We start from the raw sequence: 20,167 nt of genomic DNA, 5'->3' as shown, positions 1-20,167 counted from the left end.
TCCTAGAGCGTCACTTCCGGGCTGCAGGACGGCCGGAATAGTGTGGACTAGACGCTAAGAAACATCATGGAATATGGATTGATGCTAATCTTCATGTAAGTTACTACATCGTTTTGTTGTGCAATAAATTTTTGGCTTACTACAGTGGCGCCTGTTCTTTTCTATTGTTGCCAGCGGGATTTCCTGAGTTTAACCGCCAGTGCTGCCCTGTATGTTGGCCACTTGGACAGTCCTAAAAAGCACCCATCGGTCATCTTTGTGTCTTTTTGATAGATATTCCTTCCGGTAATTAGCGCCCAACACCCATCTCCTTAAGCATCCAAAGAGGCATCACAGATAAACTGCAGCCCCTGGACCAACTGGTCCGCCAGCTCTGCAAAGGCAGGGGGGAGCTGCTCACCCTCCAGGTCACGGCGTAAAAGCTTAGCCCACGCGGTCAGAGTTTGTGACACCAGGGCAATGGTGAAGACAGGTCAGAGTGCCGAGCTGGCCACAGTGAACATACTACGGGCCACAGCCTCAGCCTGTCAGCCGAATCCTTAAAAGCCGGTAATTATTATACCAGCATCATGGTTGCCTTATCCAACCTGGTAACCACTTCTTAAGGAGGGACTCTTCAAATGGGTACCTCATTGCGAATCGCTTAGGGACCACAAAGGGTTTTGGACGTTCCCACTCTTTTGCGACAAATCTGTCAAAATAGGAAGGAAATGGAAACACCTTTGCCGCTCTAGATGGCTTGTGAGTGCCAAAGGGAACCGATGCCTCCACCGCAGCTTTAGCTGCGTCCTCCATTTTTAAAGTCTCACGCACAGACACAATCAGTGCGTCCAGCAGCGCCTTTTCATGCATGACTACAGGAGTGGAGGAATCATCCTCACTATCCGAAAACTCAGGGCGCAAGGCCGCAGACCCCTCAGGGCAGGCCCTGTCCGCAGTGGCCACATCAGATTCAGAATCTGAGGAGACAGATGAAGCAGGGGAAGGCAGGGGGCGCTTTTAACTACCCCGCCCCCCAAAAGCCACCCCCACCCGGGACTCAAAGGACTCCAAGACCGCCGTCAGTGCATCAATGGATGGCTGAGACCCAGAGGGCTCTGAGAGGGGGGCAAGTGGGGAAATGTGCTTCAAGGACTCCATGAGGAATAAGGGTACCCCACAAAAGTGCAAAATAAAATTGCTAAGGGACACCCCCACTGCGCTAGTAACACTACCCGGTCTACAGCCACAGAGCACCCCCGATCCTGCAGCAGGGAGAGGACCCCACCAGACTCACCACCCCACCAGGTAATCACCAGCAGCACCAAGATCAAAAGCACTCCAAGTGCAGTGTTCAGGGACGAAAGAGGCCCAGAAGTCATCACCAGGGGATAAGGAGGGGCTCCCACAGCTAAAATGGACGCCCAGAAGGCTCCACAGTAATGGCCACCATTCAATCCTGGACTAATGCAAAATGGCCACCGTGGCTACACAAATCTGGCCGCCAGCCTATAGAGAAAATAGGATACAACAAAATGGCAGCTCCATGAGGCTCCCAGGGACCTAGGAGGGATCCCTGGGCCCAGACAAGACACAGAGCAAGAAAGGGGGGCTATGGCAGGAGCCCCCCACCAGGTACAGCCTCCCCCACAGCGTACCCCCCCACCCCTATCGCCAGTACAGCACCCTGCCCCAGGCGGTAGCTAGACCACCATACAACCCCAGTACAGGTGGAGGGGGCAGAGGGGGGGGGGATTGATGACCCACAGGACCATCAGACTCAAAGGGGAGGGCCTAATGGGAAGAAGGGGAACACGGGGGTACAACCGTCCCAGGGAGAGGCCCACATCCACCTCAAAACCCTCCAGGGGGAGAGGGGGGATAGCTACTCCCCATACCAGGAACCAGGCGGGCACCGCTTCAGACATAACCTCCGTACCATCGAAATAGGTTACTCCTGACTAGGCAGAAAAAAACTGAGTACCTATAGCAGAGAAGGGGAGTTTACCACCTGGGACTTCCCATAGGCATAGTCAAGTTATTTTTCTGCCTAGTGTCCTACTCCTGTAGGGGACAGTATAACCCAATGGTCAAGAATATCAAGAGCTGTGTCCGTCAATGAACGAAAGAGATTATATTTCAGTCATCGCTGCACTGAGATATCACCCTTCCTATCCAGCGATGTACTGGACTGCAGATAAACAGGCACAACTTATGTAGGAGGATTTGTTTCATCTCTATGTATAACCTGAGGCCAGTAACATCACTTGGTATAAGTGAGGGTTTACAACCACTTTAAGCTGAAAGCCCTCCACTCTCCTTGAGGGCAGCTGTCTAGGACATAGTACCAAAATCTTCTCTTATGTCAGCAACATTTGCATTGTGGCTGTCCACAGAGTAGAAGAACAATCATATTGCAGTCTATGGAATGTTCCTGTACAGACAGTGCCAGAAAAAAATTGGCACCACAGAATGGGTGAACTGCCAGCAAGGTAAACATGACCTTCAGAAGCTCCTCTACATCCAGGGATAGCTGAACACAGTAATAAGCACCTCAATACCGGCCAATATTTATAATCCTTCATTACCAAGCCTTTTTTTTAGTGCTCTAATGGTTTGACTGGCAATTACTCGGTCATGCAACACTGTACCCAAATTAATTTTTAAATCATCTTTTGTAGACAGATGGAGCTTTCTTATAGTGGTATTTTGTAGCCACTGGATTTTCCATTCCTTAAAGTGGAACCTAACTAGCCTTAAAGCATTAGTAAGCCGCCACACAAATAAAAAAAATTTGGGCTCCCCGTAGGGTTTAAGTCATAATGTACTAATATGCACTGCATACTAGCACATTATGATAGACTTGCCTGCAAACGGAACCCCTTCAGCGCATCCATCTTCACTCGGTCTTCCTTCTGGGTTCGGGGACTTTGGCTGTATGAATGGCAGGGGGTTGTTATGACGTCACTCCTACACGCGTCGACCGGAGCTCTGAAGGGATGGCATGGGTATACCATCACTTCAGAGCGCATGCGCCAGTGCAAGTTTAGGAGATATTCACTGTCTACAGGTAAGCCTTATTATAAGATTACATGTTGGTAAAAGTTAAAAAGTGGACTTCCACTTTAAAACTGTCTCCTCTCCACTGCTAACACCTATGCTAACTAACCTGTGTAAGACAGATGTATGTACTTACCTCTTTTCAAACCACTCCAGTTAGCCAGTATGGCTTCAGGGGAGAGGAAGGAGTGCCAGCAATGGATGGACCATTGAAGCCTATGGGTGACATCCCCACTCCAGGCTTTACTAGCCATTGAGTGCTCTCTTCTCTCCCCTGCAGCTGCCGCTGGCTGACACAGGAGGGATCATGTGACCAGACCTCAGAGGCGTGAAAATAGGTAGGTACTGTATATACATCTTTCTTACACGGGTTAGTTAGCATAGGTGGTGGGAGGGGATAGTTTTTAAGGCTAGTTAGGCTTAAGCTGGAATTCCACATGCTGGTACTAAGGCGGTTAAGGTGTGATTAGCCTTTTCAAGCCACCCACTGAAGCTGTGTGCATTGGAAAGATGTCAAGGATAAATCAAGAAGAACCCCCCCCCCCTCCCCCCGCAATCACTAGTCAGTGGTACTTACCAACACCGTCATAGGTAGCCTATAATCATTGCATCAATACACAGGGAGTGCACAGTGCTGTGCTCATGGGGTCTGGGTACGCCACCCTACACCCACAATCTTTCCTTGGTCTTCGGATTCAGGTAACACTGTTCCGCATTTGCTTATATTGAGACGCGCTGCAGAAAGGCAGCCTATATTCACTGCATAAAAAACACGCAACTAAAATATACATGGCAGATGTGTTCTAGCTGCGGTTTAGAACAGGTGCATTAAAGTGGACCTAAGCTCAAATTCTAGATTTGCAATGGTATTAAGGAACATCTTGAAATTAGGAGGGGAAAAAGGGAGAAAGATCTGGGAGTCTTGGTTGATGATAGACTAGGCAATAGCATGCAATGTTAAGCGGCAGCTGCCAAAACCAGCAGATTATTAGCATGCATAAAGAAAGGGATGTATTCCAGGGATAAAACTATAATCCTTCCACTTTATAAAACTCTGGTCCGACCGCATCTGGAGTATTCTGTCCAGTTCTGGTCGCCAGTCCTCAGGAGGGATGTGTTGGAGCTGGAGAGAGTCCAGAGAAGGGCAACTAAACTGATTAGGGGGTTGGAGGACCTTAATTATGAAGAGCGTCTGCAATCACTTGATTTATTCTCCCTTGAGAAGAGACGCCTGAGGGGGGACATGATAGCAATTTATAAATACCTTAATGGTGATTTTAGCTTAGAAAAAAAGATGTTCAGTCGAAGGGATTGCATGAGGACTCGAGGGCATAAAATGCGATTAGAGGAGAAGCCTTTTTACCTCAGGCAACGTGGGGGGTTCTTTACTGTTAGGGCTACAAGATTGTGGAATTCTCTACCACAAGAGGTGGTTTCTGCGGGTAGTATGGTGGCTTTCAAAAGACTCTTAGACGTACATCTCAAGGATCAGAACATTCAGGGGTATGAGAGATGATTACAGCCACACACACCTACACAGGTTGAACTGGATGGACTATTGTCTTTATTCAACCTCAACTACTATGTAACTATGTATGTAACTATGAAATGTTAATTGTGCCTAAGCCAGGGTTTGACAAATTTGCTTGAAATTTAGGAGCCAGCAAAAAAAGTTAGTAGCCAGTTTTTTTTTTTGCACATGCCGAATTGCTGGCTTCTGTTGGACTGGCTGACATACACGCGGGTCCAATGGCGGCCAGTTTTTATTGAACCGTCTGATGTTGTCCGGCATTCGAGCCCTGTGTACTTTATTTACTTCTTCTGAGAGATATTAAAGGAACACTCCATCCACCATGACCACTTCAGTGATTTGAAGTGGTCATGGTAGTAGGAGTCAGAAACACTGCACGTGCTGGGATATATACAAATATGTGCTGGGGCTAGTTGCACCCATAGCACATGCGACATACAGCTGGCGGTTACTGTGGCTGGGTACTGCTGGCTAGTACTTCGGGTGGGTACTGCTGGCGGGTACCGTGGCTGGGTACTGCTGGCAGAGATCACTGAGCGGCGCTGGAGAAAGCATGCAGAGCCGATGCTTCCTGTATCTCTCCTCTCACAGGCGGAGTGCATTTGATAATCTCTCCTGTGACCAGATGGAGCTGGAACTACACAGGAAGCATCGACTCTGTTCTGTCACAGCTGGCAGACACCGTTCTTTTGCCGGACATCCCAAGTCTCCTGCGAGGTGCGGGAGTCTCCTGCATGCGGGCGCGCCACTTGAGGGTGTCAGGGAGCCGCAGCCCACATGCGGGAGATTCCCGCACCTCGCAGGAGACTTGGGATGTTTGGCAACCAGACCCCTCCGGCAGTGTAACCCAGGCGCCAGGCCGCTAATTCTAGTCGCCAATGCAACCTGGCACCCGGGTTTGGCGAGCCCTGGCTTAAACAGTATTTTTGTCTACAATTCCTCCTGAAATATAGCAGTGAGCTTTCTGTGCCTATAGATTTATTCAATGCATTCATGAAGTATTCAGACCCCCTTCACTTTTTTAAATTTTATGTCATAGCCTGATACTACAGTTTAACCACTTAAGGACCAAGCCTATCTCTGTTTACAAGTTAAAATCAGTATTTGTTACTAGAAACCCCCAAACATAATATATATATTTATATTTTTTTCTAGCAGAGATCATAGAGATCATTGCAATACATTAAGTCACATCGTATTTGCACAGCGGTCTTACAAACGCAATTTGTTTGGAAATAAATACACTTTTTTGAATTAAAAAAAAAAACAGTAAAGTTAGTCCAATTCTTTTCTAGAATGTGAAAGATAATGTTACAAGTAAATTGATACCCAACATGTCATGTTTCAAAATTGAGCAATGGCAACATTGGTACTTCAAAAATCTCCATAGGTCATGTTTTAAAAATTTCTACAGGTTACTGATTTAGAGTTACAGAGGAGCTCTAGTGCTAGAATTATTGCTCTCGCTCTAACGATCACAGCGATACCTCACAAGTGTGGTTTCCATATGTGGGAACGACTTACATATTCCTTCACTTCTGTGCGTGAGCTCGGGGGGGACGGACAGGGGGTATGCATCGCATACTAGCACATTGTGTGAGACTTCCCTTCCAACAAAGCCCTCGTCATCCCGCTGGAGGCCGCATCCATCTTCAACCGTCTTCTTTCCTGGTCTGCAGACTCCGGCTAGGCTACTGGCTGGAAGCCGCTTGACGTCATTCCCACACATGCCTGCAGGAGCTGTCGGTCACGGAACAGGACTCTGAAGTAACGGCACAGGCGGCCGTTTCCTCAGAGCGCATGCGCCAATGACGCCATGGGCTGCATAAAATGTAAATATCTCCTAGGTGAAAGTTTAAGGGATATTTACAGTACCTATAGGTACAACTATTTTAATGTGAGATCTGGGGTCAAAATTACCTCCGATCTCACATCTACACTAAAAAACAAAGAAAAAAAAAAAAAGGGAACCAAAAAAAAAAAGGCCCTTTAGGGAGTTGGAAGGAAGCGACGTATGACGTCTATCCGGTCCTCCAAGGCACAAGAGTGGAGTGAGGGATATCTTGCCCTCACTCGACTTCCTGCACAACACCTGAGGGGACCAGATTGTTTTCCCCGCTACCGATGGCGTTTCTGCCACTGGGACCACTTTTATACTAAAGAGGACCGGCCGTGCAGAGAAATACTGGGGTTATGGCAGCTACGTAAATGCACAGTGGGCGGTCCGTAAGTGGTTACATTTTTTTCTTATTAATCTACACTCACCCCATTAAGACAAAGTGAAAACAAAATTTTACAGAAGTCGAATGGCATCCTGCAGCTTCTGGAGCTTGTCCAGCTGAAGAAACACCCTGGCTGAGGCCGAGTACAGAGTCAGACCTATATAGTCCAACTTGGTGGACGTAACCAGAGCAGACTTCTGGAAAATCAATCAAACATTACCCCCATAGAGTAGTGGGTAATAATGTCCGACAGGATTGGGGATGCCACTCAGTGCACTTCTTGCGGCATGTATGCGTTCCTTGATGAAACAATCGAGGACGAATACTGCTGTGCAAGATGTGAGCGACTTGTTGCTCTGGAAGCCCACAGCGTGGCATCTACAACCTGGAAAGGAGCTTGGACTTTACCCATCAGGCGCTGGCAGGGGTCAGCATAGAGGAGGAAGGAATAGAGGAGACGCAAGCAGCAGAGGTACGCAGCTGGGTGACTGTTAGGAATGTTAGGGGGAGGAGAGTCAGGGAGGCCAGTCCTGAGTTGGTACACCCTAACATGTTTGCCGAGTTGCAGGTTGAGGGGGATATCAACTCAGGGGTGGCAGAGCTGGAGCATGCACCCTCCCCCAGCTGCCAGGGGAGGGACGGCTCAAGGAAGAAGGGGGGCCGTAACTCAGGAAAGGTTAGAAAGGTTGTGGTAGTGGGGGACTCAATTATCAAGAGGACAGAGAGGGCAATCTGTAAAAAAGATCTCGTGAACCGAACAGTTTGTTGTTTACCGGGCGCCCGAGTTCGGCACATCGCAGATCTGGCAGACAGATTGATGGGGGGGGCTGGGGATGACCCAGCGGTCATGGTGCATGTGGGCACTAATGACAAAGTTAAAGGTAGGTGGAGGATCCTTAAGAACGATTTCAGGGACTTAGGTAATAGATTGAGGAAAAGGACCTCCAAGGTGGTTTTCTCTGAAATACTGCCTGTACCTCGAGCCACACAGGAGAGGCAGAAGGAGATTAGGGAAGTTAACAAGTGGCTGAGGAATTGGTGTAGGAAGGAGGGGTTTGGGTTCCTGGAGAACTGGGCTGACTTCTCAGTCGGCTACCGGCTCTTTAGTAAGGATGGGCTGCACCTTAATGGGGAGAAAGATGGCCACCGAGTTGGAGGGGCTTTTAAACTAGGAGACGGGGGGGAGGGCTCAGAAGTAGAATCAGTCAGGAGGGAGCAGAGGACTGAAGGCAGTTGTAGGGTCAGCAGCGACATTAGGTCAACAACATCAATTGGCGGGTCTGTGCGGGAAAACAGCAGACCAAACAAAAATAAACATAACCGCCAATCACGTTTAACTTCCGTAAAACTAAGAGGGGTATATGCTAATGCCAGGAGCCTAGCTAATAAGATGGATGAGTTGGACATGTTAGTACATGAGGAGGACATAGACCTTGTGGGAATAACAGAAACTTGGTTCGACCCCTCACATGACTGGCTGGCAAATATCCAAGGGTATTCTGTGTACCGGAAGGACAGGGTAGGAAAAAGAGGGGGAGGGGTATGTCTCTATGTCAAGAACAATATAAAGGTGCTAGAAAGGAGTGACATTACGGATGGGATGAGCATGGATTTAGAATCTGTGTGGGTTGAACTCGATAGGGAAGAAGATAAGGGAAAAGTAGTTGTGGGGGTTTGCTATAGGCCACCTAACCAAGGGGAGGAGGTAGAGCTGGAATTTTTAGCACTAATAGGTAAAGCGGCAAAACTGGGATCAGTCATCATATTGGGGGACTTCAATTATCCCGACATTGACTGGGAAGAGGGGACTGCACACTCGCATAAGGCCCGTCTATTCACGGAAACCTTACAGGATAACTACATGTCACAGTTGGTGGATTCCCCTACTAGAGAGAATGCAATCCTGGATCTATTGATCACTAATGACCCAGACATAATCTCGGAGGTAGGAGTCCAGGACAATCTGGGCTCTAGCGATCACAGGATGATCACATTTAGTATAAATAACAATATAAAAAGGCAAGAGGGGAACATAAGAACCCTAAACTTCAGAAGGGCAGACTTTCCAAAATTGTACTCAATGATGGAAAGGGTAAACTGGGACCAAACCCTGGGATCCCTGACCACTGAGGAAAAATGGGAATGCTTTAGGAACATATTAAGCAAAGGCATCTTGCAGTGCATTCCTATGGGGAATAAATTTAGAAGAGACAAAGCCAAACCTGGCTGGCTAAACCGTAGCGTTAAAAAACTTATTAGGGGAAAAAAATTGGCCTTCAAGAAATATAAATCAGAGGGCACAGTATCGGCCTTCCAGCAATACAAGGAGGAAAATAAGAAGTGTAAACACGAAATCAAGATGGCTAAAATCAACTTTGAGAGACAAATAGCGGAGGATAGTAAAAAAAACCCAAAGAAATTCTTTAAATATATCAACAGCAAAGAAACTAGGGCAGAGCATATTGCACACATAATTAACGATGATGGGAGGATGGTTACAGAGGACACTGAAAAAGCAACCGTGCTGAATGCTTTTTTCTCGTCAGTCTTTACGCAGGAAAAGGAGGGGTACACTGACCATGACTGTATGGTTAGTAGTAATACACAGAACTTGCCACTATGGCTAACAGAGGGGGAAATCAGGGAAAGACTGGATAAACTTAACACAAACAAATCACCAGGCCCGGATGGCGTACATCCAAGAGTGCTCAAGGAACTCAGTATGGTTATATCTAGACCACTGTTCCTAATCTTTGCTGACAGTATTAGGACAGGAGATGTACCAGGGGATTGGAGGAAGGCTAACGTGATTCCGATATTTAAAAAGGGCCAGAGACATATCCCGGGAAATTATAGGCCTGTCAGTTTGACATCAATAGTATGTAAACTTCTGGAGGGGATGATAAGGGACTATATCGTAGAGTATGCTAAAGACAACAACATCATCAGTAGTAACCAACACGGGTTTACAAATGGGCGTTCTTGTCAAACCAATCTCTTAGCATTCTACGAGGAAGTGAGCTGTGAGCTAGATAGGGGCAGACCAGTGGATGTGGTGTACTTGGATTTCGCTAAGGCGTTTGATACAGTTTCCCACAAGCGCTTAATTTATAAAATAAGGTCTGCAGGTATCGACAGCAGGGTTTGCTCTTGGATACGGAACTGGCTAAAAGGCCGTGTCCAAAGGGTGGTAATAAACAGCGCATACTCAGACTGGGCTGAGGTAGTAAGCGGGGTGCCCCAGGGCTCAGTCCTGGGACCAACCTTGTTCAATTCATTCATAAACAGCATTGAGGACGGGATCAGTAGTTCGTTATCAATTTTTGCAGATGACACAAAATTGGCCAGGGCAATAACTGCACAGCATGAAGCAGATATCCTACAGAATGACCTGGACAAAATTACGGAGTGGGCAACGACATGGCAAATGAGGTTTAATGTGGAGAAGTGTAAGGTTTTGCACTTGGGGACCAAAAACATAAAAACACAATACATGTTAGGAGGGGAACCCTTGGGGGACTCAAAAATGGAGAAAGATCTGGGAGTCTTGGTTGATGATAGATTAGGCAACAGCATGCAATGCCAAGCGGCAGCTTCCAAAGCCAACAGAATATTAGCATGCATAAAGAAAGGGATGTATTCCAGAGATAAGACTATAATCCTTCCACTTTATAAAACTCTGGTCCGACCGCATCTGGAGTATTCTGTCCAGTTCTGGTCGCCAGTCCTCAGGAGGGATGTGTTGGAGCTGGAGAGAGTCCAGAGAAGGGCAACTAAACTAATTAGGGGATTGGAGGACCTTACCTATGAAGAGCGGCTGCAATCGCTCGATTTATTTTCCCTGGAGAAGAGACGTCTGAGAGGGGACATGATAGCAATTTATAAATATCTTAATGGGGATCTCAGCTTAGAAAAAAAGCTGTTCATTCGAAGGAATTGCATGAGGACTCGAGGACATACAATGCGATTAGAGGAGAAGCGTTTTAACCTCAGGCAACGTGGGGGGTTCTTTACTGTTAGGGCTACAAGATTGTGGAATTGTCTACCACAAGAGGTGGTTTCTGCGGGTAGTATGGTGACTTTCAAAAGACTCTTAGACTTACATCTCAAGGATCAGGAGATAAAGGGCTATGTTAGATGATTACAGTCACACACACCTACACAGGTTGAACTGGATGGACTATTGTCTTTATTCAACCTCACCTACTATGTAACTATGTAATGTATAACCAAATTCCTGCAGAGTCTGCACACTGATGTCGGCGAGTACCGCAATCCCCTGCTTTCGCAATAATGCGAACACCGGGGTCAACACTTTAGTGAATACCCAAGGAGCTCAGGCGAGAACAAAAGGTAACGCCACAAACTGATAATGTTCCACTCTGAAGATGTCACCGGAAGCGTCGAAACACGTCAGTTTGGACCGCATAACGTCATCACGCTGCCCTAGTTGGAACGCAAGCCGGAAGTTAGCCGTGATTCCGCGAGGAGGACGCGCAGCCCGCACCACTGACCACCAGGGATAGCGTGTATATGATTTTTAAACTTGTCTGACCCCGATGGATGGGAAATAAAACCTTTTAAGACTATATTACGCTATTTGGAGCATTTCTTTTCTCCTTTTCCATCATCCCTGATTATTATATCCCGGAGTCCAGAGGAGCCATTACTAGCCCACAGGACCACCTACAAAACGGAAAAGCCACTTGGCCCAGGGGGACCACCATAGCCTGAAAGGTCTTAGTGTCATACGACACATAAGACCCACGTCATCTGGTAAGTGACCCATCTTATTCAATTTTGGAACAAGCACTTTGAACGATCAAGCCAGAGCACTTGCACTTTTTATGGATAAACACATATTGAGGACATTAACTGCCTGAGCATCAATCACGATTTATTATTGGACTTTCATATATATATATATATATATTATACTGTTGATTAATGTTATTTATTTTAGTCACAGTCACTTATGTATACCAGAATATTAATCATTGTCATTTTAATGTCCTTTAATATTTAATCACACTCAATTTTATGCTATTTAATACGATTTTATTGTTTAAGTGGTATTTATGGAGACACATTGGCACTTTACAAGCACAGGTTAATTTTTATTAGTAATTTATAGAATCCTAGTTGGTATTGAAATAGCAAGCGCTGTATTTGGCCTTTTTTAAAGACCATCCCTTGGCATGATAATGTTCCTCGCCCACGGCAAAGCGAAAGGAAGCGCTGATGCCCAACATATATCAGGATATGGAAACAAGCGTCCTTGATATCGAAAGAGACCATAAGATCCTCCTTGATGAAGGGACGCCACCACCGTACAGATGGACTCCATCCAGAACTTCTATACCCACACACAGCGGTTGAGGGCTTTGAGGTCCAGGATTGGACGAACTTTTCCTTCCTTCCTCGGAATTGTAAACATGTTTGAATAGAAATCCTGAAAACTTTCCGAGATTGGAACCGGTATAATCGCCCCTTGCAGTAGCAAGTCTTGTACCGCCCAGAAAAGACCACGCAGGCGGCCTGGGGACAAACGCATGTTGGAAGAAAAAAAAAAAACGCTCTGGAGGATAAGACCGTAACTCGATCTTGTAGCCAGACGGAATAAACTTGTGGACCCATCTGTCTTGAATCAGAGAGGTCCACAGGTCCAAAAAAAAAAAAACGAAGACATCCCCCACCCCCGATACGGGTGAGAGAACCCCTTCAGGCAGAAAAGGGCTTGTCTGTAGGTCCATTTTTTCAGGACCAGATCAACCTTGGACACTAAGGACTCCAGAGCGCCCCGCCATAGCAGACAGGGTGGACTGGGACCCAGAAGGGCCCGCTGCCTCAAAGAAGGGGTCAGGGGGTGAAATGTGCTCCAGGGACTCCATGTTAACCAGGGAACCACACAGGCACTTGAGGAACAAAACACTGCTAAGTGACCTCCATCGCCGTGCTAGCATTACCACAGGTCCCAGCACAACTAAATCGCTGTTATAGCAGAGAGAAGGAGAGCCGCAGGGCACCCCCAGGAACTCGCCACCCCCGGTCAGCACAGAGCAGAGCGCTGGATGCTGTACACTATGCGGCAATCAAGGAGAAACCAGAAGTTGAGGAGTCAGCACTAGAGGTCCACTGCCGCAATCACCGACCACAAGGCTTCAAAAACATGGCCGCCGCTCTATTCAATGGGAATCCACAAGAAAATGGCCACCAGACTACACAAACATGGCCGATGAATATACAAGTAGCCATTCAAAATCCAGGGGGAAAAAAAAATCTCTATCTAAAAATAAAAAATTGCCAGGACTAGAGATCCCAGCAAGGAGAGAAGGAGTATAACCCCGTGGGACTGCCTATGGGCTTAGCCAGACTTTTTTTCTGCCTAGTGTCCTACTCCTGTAGGGGGGCAGTAAAACCCAACGGTTATGAAGATCTGAAGCTGTGTCCGTCAATTAACAAAAGAGGCAAAAGGCATTTCCATGTGCTGTGTACTGTGGAAGACCAGATATAGTGAATGCAGGATCTGGGTTTAGTAACACTTTAATGCTAAACTCCAGCTTTAGATACACTTTACATAGTTTGTTTGGGCCAAACTGGACAAAACAAACTAACTACGGCCCTTACTAACATGTGAGGCCGCTGGACACGCTGCATAAACTGTATGTAGCTGTGACTACATACAACATACCGCACTGTGTCCTGGATGCAAACCGAGACTTCCTGTCTTATACCCGGAAAACAGACTATCTGATCGGTGCTCAGCCACTCTGAGAAAGTGATGTATTCTTGCAATGAATAGTTTGTTTGGGCCAGCTTGTAAAGTGTATCCAAAGCTGGAGTTCAGCTTTAAGCTGGCCATAGATGGACCGAAACTCAGCCAGTTCAGCAGAAATCGGCTGAATTTCGATTCCATGTGTGGCGGTGCCTGTTGGTCAGAATTCAATTGCTAGATCGACTTAAGTTGAACGAGCTTGTTGAAAAATGTTTCTTGATCAGCCAGCTGCAGCAGCTGTTCAGTGTATTCTGACATTGGATAGCCCCGCTATCAGAACACAATGTCCCAACGAGGTGGAGTCCTCTATCAATCTCCATTGTGTGGATGGAGGAACCTGTTCATCTTTTTTACATCCAGCCAGCTTTAGAGTCCATTCACACTGCCGCGACTTGTGAGGCGACTTGTGTGCCCTCAAGTCGCCCCAAGTCGCTTGACATAACATATCCCATGTAAATGAATGAGAGCCGTCTTAATATGCACTACTGAAGTCGCTCCGACTTCAGAAAAGGGTCCTGTACTACTTTGAGGCGACCTCTATCCGACTTGTTCCAATAGACTTCACTGGTGGACACTGATTTGTGGCACTGGTGAACACTGATACGTGGCACTGATACGTGGCACTGGTGGACACTGATACGTGCCACTGGTGGACACTGATACGTGCCACTGATGGACACTGATACGTGCCACTGATGGACACTGATACGTGCCACTGATGGACACTGATACGTGCCACTGATATGTGGCACTGGTGGACACTGATACGTGGCACTGGTGGACACTGATACGTGCCACTGATACGTGCCACTGGTGGACACTGATACGTGCCACTGGTGGACACTGATACGTGCCACTGGTGGACACTGAGGAAATTAGTAAAAAAAAAAAAACAGAAAAGGGGAATTAGGTCACAACACATCATATTCTGATTGGCCAAATACAAAGTCGTCTGTCATATAAGTCGCGCAAAATAATTCACAAGTTGCGCTGAAGTCGCGGTAAAAAAGTCGCTCCAACATGGGGCGACTTATGGTCGCGGCAGTGTGAACCGGCTCATAGTCTCCTGGATTCGGTGCCACCAGATGCCATTTAGTCTAGAAGATTTCCTTTTTTTTTCTTTTTTTTTTTTAAAACACAGACTGGGAGTCCAAAAAAATATAAGATGGGTTTAAAGCCTGGTCTCCTATTAATTTGTGTCACGATTTGCAAAGCTCCTGTGTACCACACTGAGAGCTATGGAACTCCAGACAACAACACGGGTAATAGCCATAGATATTAATGAATAATATCCACACACTACAATTTTAATGACTTACTAAGGTAACAACACATAACAAAACCTTAAAGCGTTAAAGGCAATTTTTTTTTTCTATTAAAATATCAAACATGTTACGCTCAGCTGCTGCCCCAAACCTCCCACAGACACACATAGTGCAGCTCAGCCCCGCCCCCTCCTCACTGGATTTGATTGACAGCAGTAGAAGCCAATGGCTCCTGCTGCTGCCTCCGAGTCCTGTGAGGAACACATCGCTTGATCGAGATTGGGTACGTATTTTGAGAGGATGGGAGGAAGAATGCAGAATGCATTAAAGGTAGAAAAAAAACTTTACCCTTTAAAACCACTTTAATATTACAGCAATAAATGATATGATGTGACCATATTATTACATTCAGGCTTCAGAAAACACTTTAATAACTGTATGAATGAGAACTGATCTTATATACACGAAGCTCAATTCTATTCAGGTCCATTCTCACAGTCATTGGACACAGTCATTTATGTATTGAAGCAATGGCTTGTGTATCTAAGAGCCCATTCACATTAGCGCGACTTGTCAGGCGACTTGTCAGCCTGACAAGTCTCGCTCGGTCGCGGTCCATTGATTAGCACAGGACCCGTTCTAATAGGAGCGACACAAGTCGCTCCAACTTAGAAAAAGGGTCCTGTACTACTTCGGGGCGACCTCGGAGCGACTTGCATAGACTTCCATTATGTGAAGTCTCTGCAAGTCGCGCCGAAGTCGCGGTGCACATCGGTGCACGCGACTTCACAGGTCGCCCCCCAAAGTCGTGTCGCGCCAGTCTGAATGGGCTCTTAATCAACAAAACAAACAAAAATGTAACAGCTTACCAGTCCTAAGACATGGTGGCTGCATTATTATTATTAAGTATTTTCCCTTTATTTTTCCCTGGTAATTCAGTAATACACTTCCTGCCTTAGAATGCCATAGCAAATTCACTGCATCTTTGGAGGAGCAGCGTTGTCATACTAGGACTGGACTACACAGCACCTCCCCTTTCATCTTCATAACACGGGGAAGGCATTCTATATTTCGCAGAGCTAACTTGTTTTTAATTCCAAATCAGTCTCTCCTGACCTCACTCAGTGGAAACAATGCCTCCTTTCTACACCAAACCAGTGGCCGGTGCAACTACAAGCTGAAATAACAATTAGGACATGGGTTGAGCAGATTCTGGATACATCCATCAAAAATTGGCTGCCTATGGGAAGGCATTTTGGGCAAACACCGTGAACAGGATACCAGAGGAGTCATTCCACTTGCATCCTAGCAGTGTTGCCAACAGCTGGAAAATGCCAAGAGAGGGCTGCCTTTGAAATAAAACTTAAAACAAATCTGAGCTCGAGTGATGTATGATGGGGAGAATGTTCAAGTGGACTTAAGTAGGTAAAGCTTGTGGTCTTGCTGACCCCTCAGCACCGAGGGTATCCGAAACACACTAAAAAAGACAACAAGAGAAGGGCGCACCGACCTAGAGCATTACCACTAAAAGGATTTATTAAAATTTTTAAAAAGTATATATTCTACTCACAAAACAGATGTAGGTATCACACATATAAACATGATCAACACAAGATCTCCAAGGTAGCCAAGGGACTGCATGGTGCTGGATAGCATGCAGTGATCCGCATGAGTCTGCTAGGGCTAGGCTGATGCGTTTCAAGGGCGAACCCTCTTCCTCCAAGCTAAAAGGTGCTGCTAGACCACAATCCGCACTGGCAAGGGGCTAAATGGAGAGCTGGCTCCACCCAATCCTGTCCTGCCCTGCAGAAGGCAAAGGTCAACAGGGGATGGAAGTTGCTGGTATTGGTGGTCCCCTCTTCCATCCCCCTTCTGTTGACCTTTGCCCCCGCGCAGTGCCTTGGCTACCTTAGAGATCTTGTGTTGATCATGTTTATGTGTGTGATACCTACATCTGTTTTGCGAGTATAATATATACTTAAATTAAAAATGTTAATAAACTTTTTTAGTGGTAATGCACTAGGTCGGTGCGCCCTTCTCTTGTTGTCGTCTTTTGAATTAAAACTAAAAGGTATTTCACATTTTCAATGTTTTTTTCCCAATATGTTCCAAGACATTTTTCAATATTCAGTCTTTCTTTTAGCATTCAGCCTACCCAAATTGCTTTTAATCTAATAATAGTCATCTACCAATAAAGGGTTTTATAATTAACTTTAATGCCATGCTAGCATAAAGACACATTAACACACAAGATCAAAAAAACAAGTAAAAGGAGAAGAATTGCTTCTCTAGGCTCCTATCAAGGCTGAGCAACCTATGTTGAGGCTTAAGCACTCAGTCACGTGAGCTCTGCTGAAGGGAAAGGTCAGCCATTCTGAACTCTAATCTTCACATGACCAAGTTCCTAAAGCCCCGTACACACGTACCGATGGTCGGCATACAAATGTTCCTCTTTTCTCCCCGGGATGTCGGTGTCTGCTGAAAAGTGCAAAGACAGCACAAGGACAGCACAAGAATTTTGTCCGCCGACTGCAGAAGTGATGTCATGTAATGGTTAACTTTCCCTGTGTTTTCTATTTTCTGAGCATGCCCAGTCTTGCAAATCTGCGGTCTGTCGGCCGAATTCTGTACTGACACGCGAACAATCGTCCGTTCTGGTGTCCGCAGACAAAAATTTTCATGTTTGCACGAAAGACTTTTGTCCGCGGATTGTGCGCAGACATCTGTCGGAGGCACCATACTAACACGCGTACAATCGGCAGATCTTTCGTCCGCCGACGTTTGTATGCCGACGATCGGTACGTGTGTACGGGCCTTTAGTCTTCAGACATAAATGCAGCACAGAACGGCGATGGGGGAGCAGCATCTCCTCAAGGATGGATTATTTTGGCCCTTCTATTACTTCTTATTTCTCTATGCCATGAAGCTGTACAAGTCTAATTGAACTCATCACACTGCATGTCCTTTAATCTTCCTACCACTACAATGAAGATGTAAATGTCATCACAACTCAATCATATTGCAGATATCTATAATAACTAGGGATGCACCGAAATGAAATTCTTGGCCGAAGTCGAATAATAATAAAATGTTTGGCCGAAGGCCGAATACCGAACGCGGTGTTTCACATTTTTTCCATTTATTTTGCCAATTTTTTGTCCTCTCTCTTGTCCTCTCGTGTCTCTCTCTCTCTCTCTTGTCCTCTCACTCTCTCTCTCTTGTCCTCTCATGTCTCTCTCTCTCTCTTGTCCTCTCACTCTCTCTCTCTTGTCCTCTCATGTCTCTCTCTCTCTCGTCCTCTCTCTCTCTCTCTTGTCCTCTCATGTCTCTCTCTCTCCCTAAATGTTACTGTAGGGAATGGGATTCAGTGCACACTGCAGCCTTGTACCATAGGGTTAATGTTAGTGACACTGTAGGGATTGGGAAGGATGCTGGGAATGGAAATCAGGAAGCATGCAGGCAGCCTTGTAAATTTTAATTACAGGGCACTGGGCAGGTCAGGGTTAATGTGGTAACATCAATTACTCAGTGACAGTCAGTCAGTGTGGACTCGATCAGATTATACAGTCTCTCATAGTGGTGGTAGTAGGAGGCTGGAGGTTGACTAGTAGTAGCCTGGAAAGGAGCACAGCCGCATACATACATTACTCACTCGTGCACTGCAGCCCGCCCCACACATTCAGTGAGTCTTACTCTCCTCCCTAGTTTTTTCAATGGCACATTCAGGAAGCCAATCACGCCGTGAGTAGCGGCACAGCGGAACCAATCAGGTGTGCAGGCACGCGTGATTGGTTCGCTGTGCAGCTAATCACGGCGTGATTGGCTTCCTGAATGTGCCATTGAAAAAACTAGGGAGGAGAGTAAGACTCACTGAATGTGTGGGGCGGGCTGCAGTGCACGAGTGAGTAATGTAATGTATGCTCACCGCTGAAGTGTCCCGGCTTCACGGAAGTCTGTGAGTCCTCCTGTCCTCCTCCGAGTCCCTTCCCCCTGTAAATATCGTGACCTCGGCGATATGAATATCGCCTACGGCCACAGAACGATAGTCGATATCATATCGACTATCGTTCAGCCCTATTATTCGGCACAAAATTATTCGGCCTTTTGACTTATTCGGCCGAACACCGAAAGTGCTATTTTTTCTATTTTCGGCCGAATAATGTTCGGCCGCCGAACATTCGGTGCATCCCTAATAATAACTTCCCTCCACCATCAACAAAAACCCCAGTACATTTTTATCATTAGCATTATCCAACTATCATCATTTAATCAACAGTTCCATTTATTCCTGGCATTGACCCCTTTTTCTTGACTTCAGAGTTCCTACTACTACAGAAGAACTGGCACCAACCAATAAATGTCATTGTTTACTGGTCACTAGAACATGTCGCAATGCCCATGACCGAGAAATAAAAAAAACCTCACGTGCCACCATAAGGATGAACCACAATACTCACATAGACCAAACGGAATGTAGGATAGCAGAAAAGTAATTTGAACACTCACCCGGACATCTGCAAGAAGAGCTTCTGGATCTTGAATGCCATCAGGCAGGCACTTCCTGTGTGGGGGGAGAGATTCAAGCTTCCTAACAAGGCAGAGTAGGCCTTCAAGCTCAAACCATGTCAAACATGGCGGTGTGTTGCTGGACGGCGAGGGAGGGGTAGGTGGAGGTGGCGTGGGAGGCTGGTGTGCAGGGTGGAAGCTAGAAAGAAGTATCCTTTCCTCCCTGCGCTGACGCTCACGCTCCCTCTGCCGTCGTTCCCTTTCTCTCCTCCTCTGAAGTTCCCGCTCAGCTTTCCTTCGGTCTCTGTCTCTTTTCCTTAAGCCCTCTTCTTCCTCCCAATCCTGATCTGATGAGTCATCATATTCAGAGGATGATGAAGAGGGTGAAGATGAAGAGGAGGAAGATGAAGATGAAGAGGGTGTGTCTGGTCTCCGGCGGCCACTTAACTCCAAGTCTAAATAAGAAATAAAAAAGGAAAAATTCTGAAATTATTACAAACCTGATTTGTATATCAAAAGAAATATAACCACCGGCTTTAAGTTCATAAGAATGTCAAAACGCTGAAAATTGATTTGGGAACCTGTCAGCTGAGCAGATTCTGGCGCAGCTGAGACTCCAATTTAGCACCGAAGGGTGCCACTGTCTGAATATCACACACAGAGACATGCAAGTCATGGAACTAGCACCACTTCAATGGTCAATCCTGGAAGATAGGACCCAGTTGGTTGTTTTTTGCCCTAGTTCTGTGGTCAGGCAAAAAAAAAATTGCACCAATAGCTGGTTGCATAGCTAGGCCTGCAAGGCTAATGCCTCGTACAAACGCAACGA

The 20,167-nt window shown here is 46.4% G+C and overlaps 1 protein-coding gene across 2 annotated transcripts in view; it reads right to left on the bottom strand.

Moving 5' to 3' along the window:
* Positions 1 to 20,167, bottom strand: part of KDM2A (lysine demethylase 2A) — a 227,548-nt gene that overhangs the window by 99,164 nt on the left and 108,217 nt on the right. For both annotated transcript variants that reach the window (XM_082266749.1, XM_082266750.1), the window contains exon 12: positions 19,339 to 19,793. In XM_082266749.1, the coding sequence (XP_082122875.1) occupies positions 19,339 to 19,793 (455 nt within the window). The remainder of the gene's footprint in view (positions 1 to 19,338; positions 19,794 to 20,167) is intronic.

The sequence above is a fragment of the Pelophylax lessonae genome (assembly GCF_965119305.1).
Source record: "Pelophylax lessonae genome assembly, chromosome: 9".
Taxonomy (NCBI): Eukaryota; Metazoa; Chordata; class Amphibia; order Anura; family Ranidae; genus Pelophylax; species Pelophylax lessonae.
This window is presented reverse-complemented; position numbering and strand designations above follow the sequence as displayed.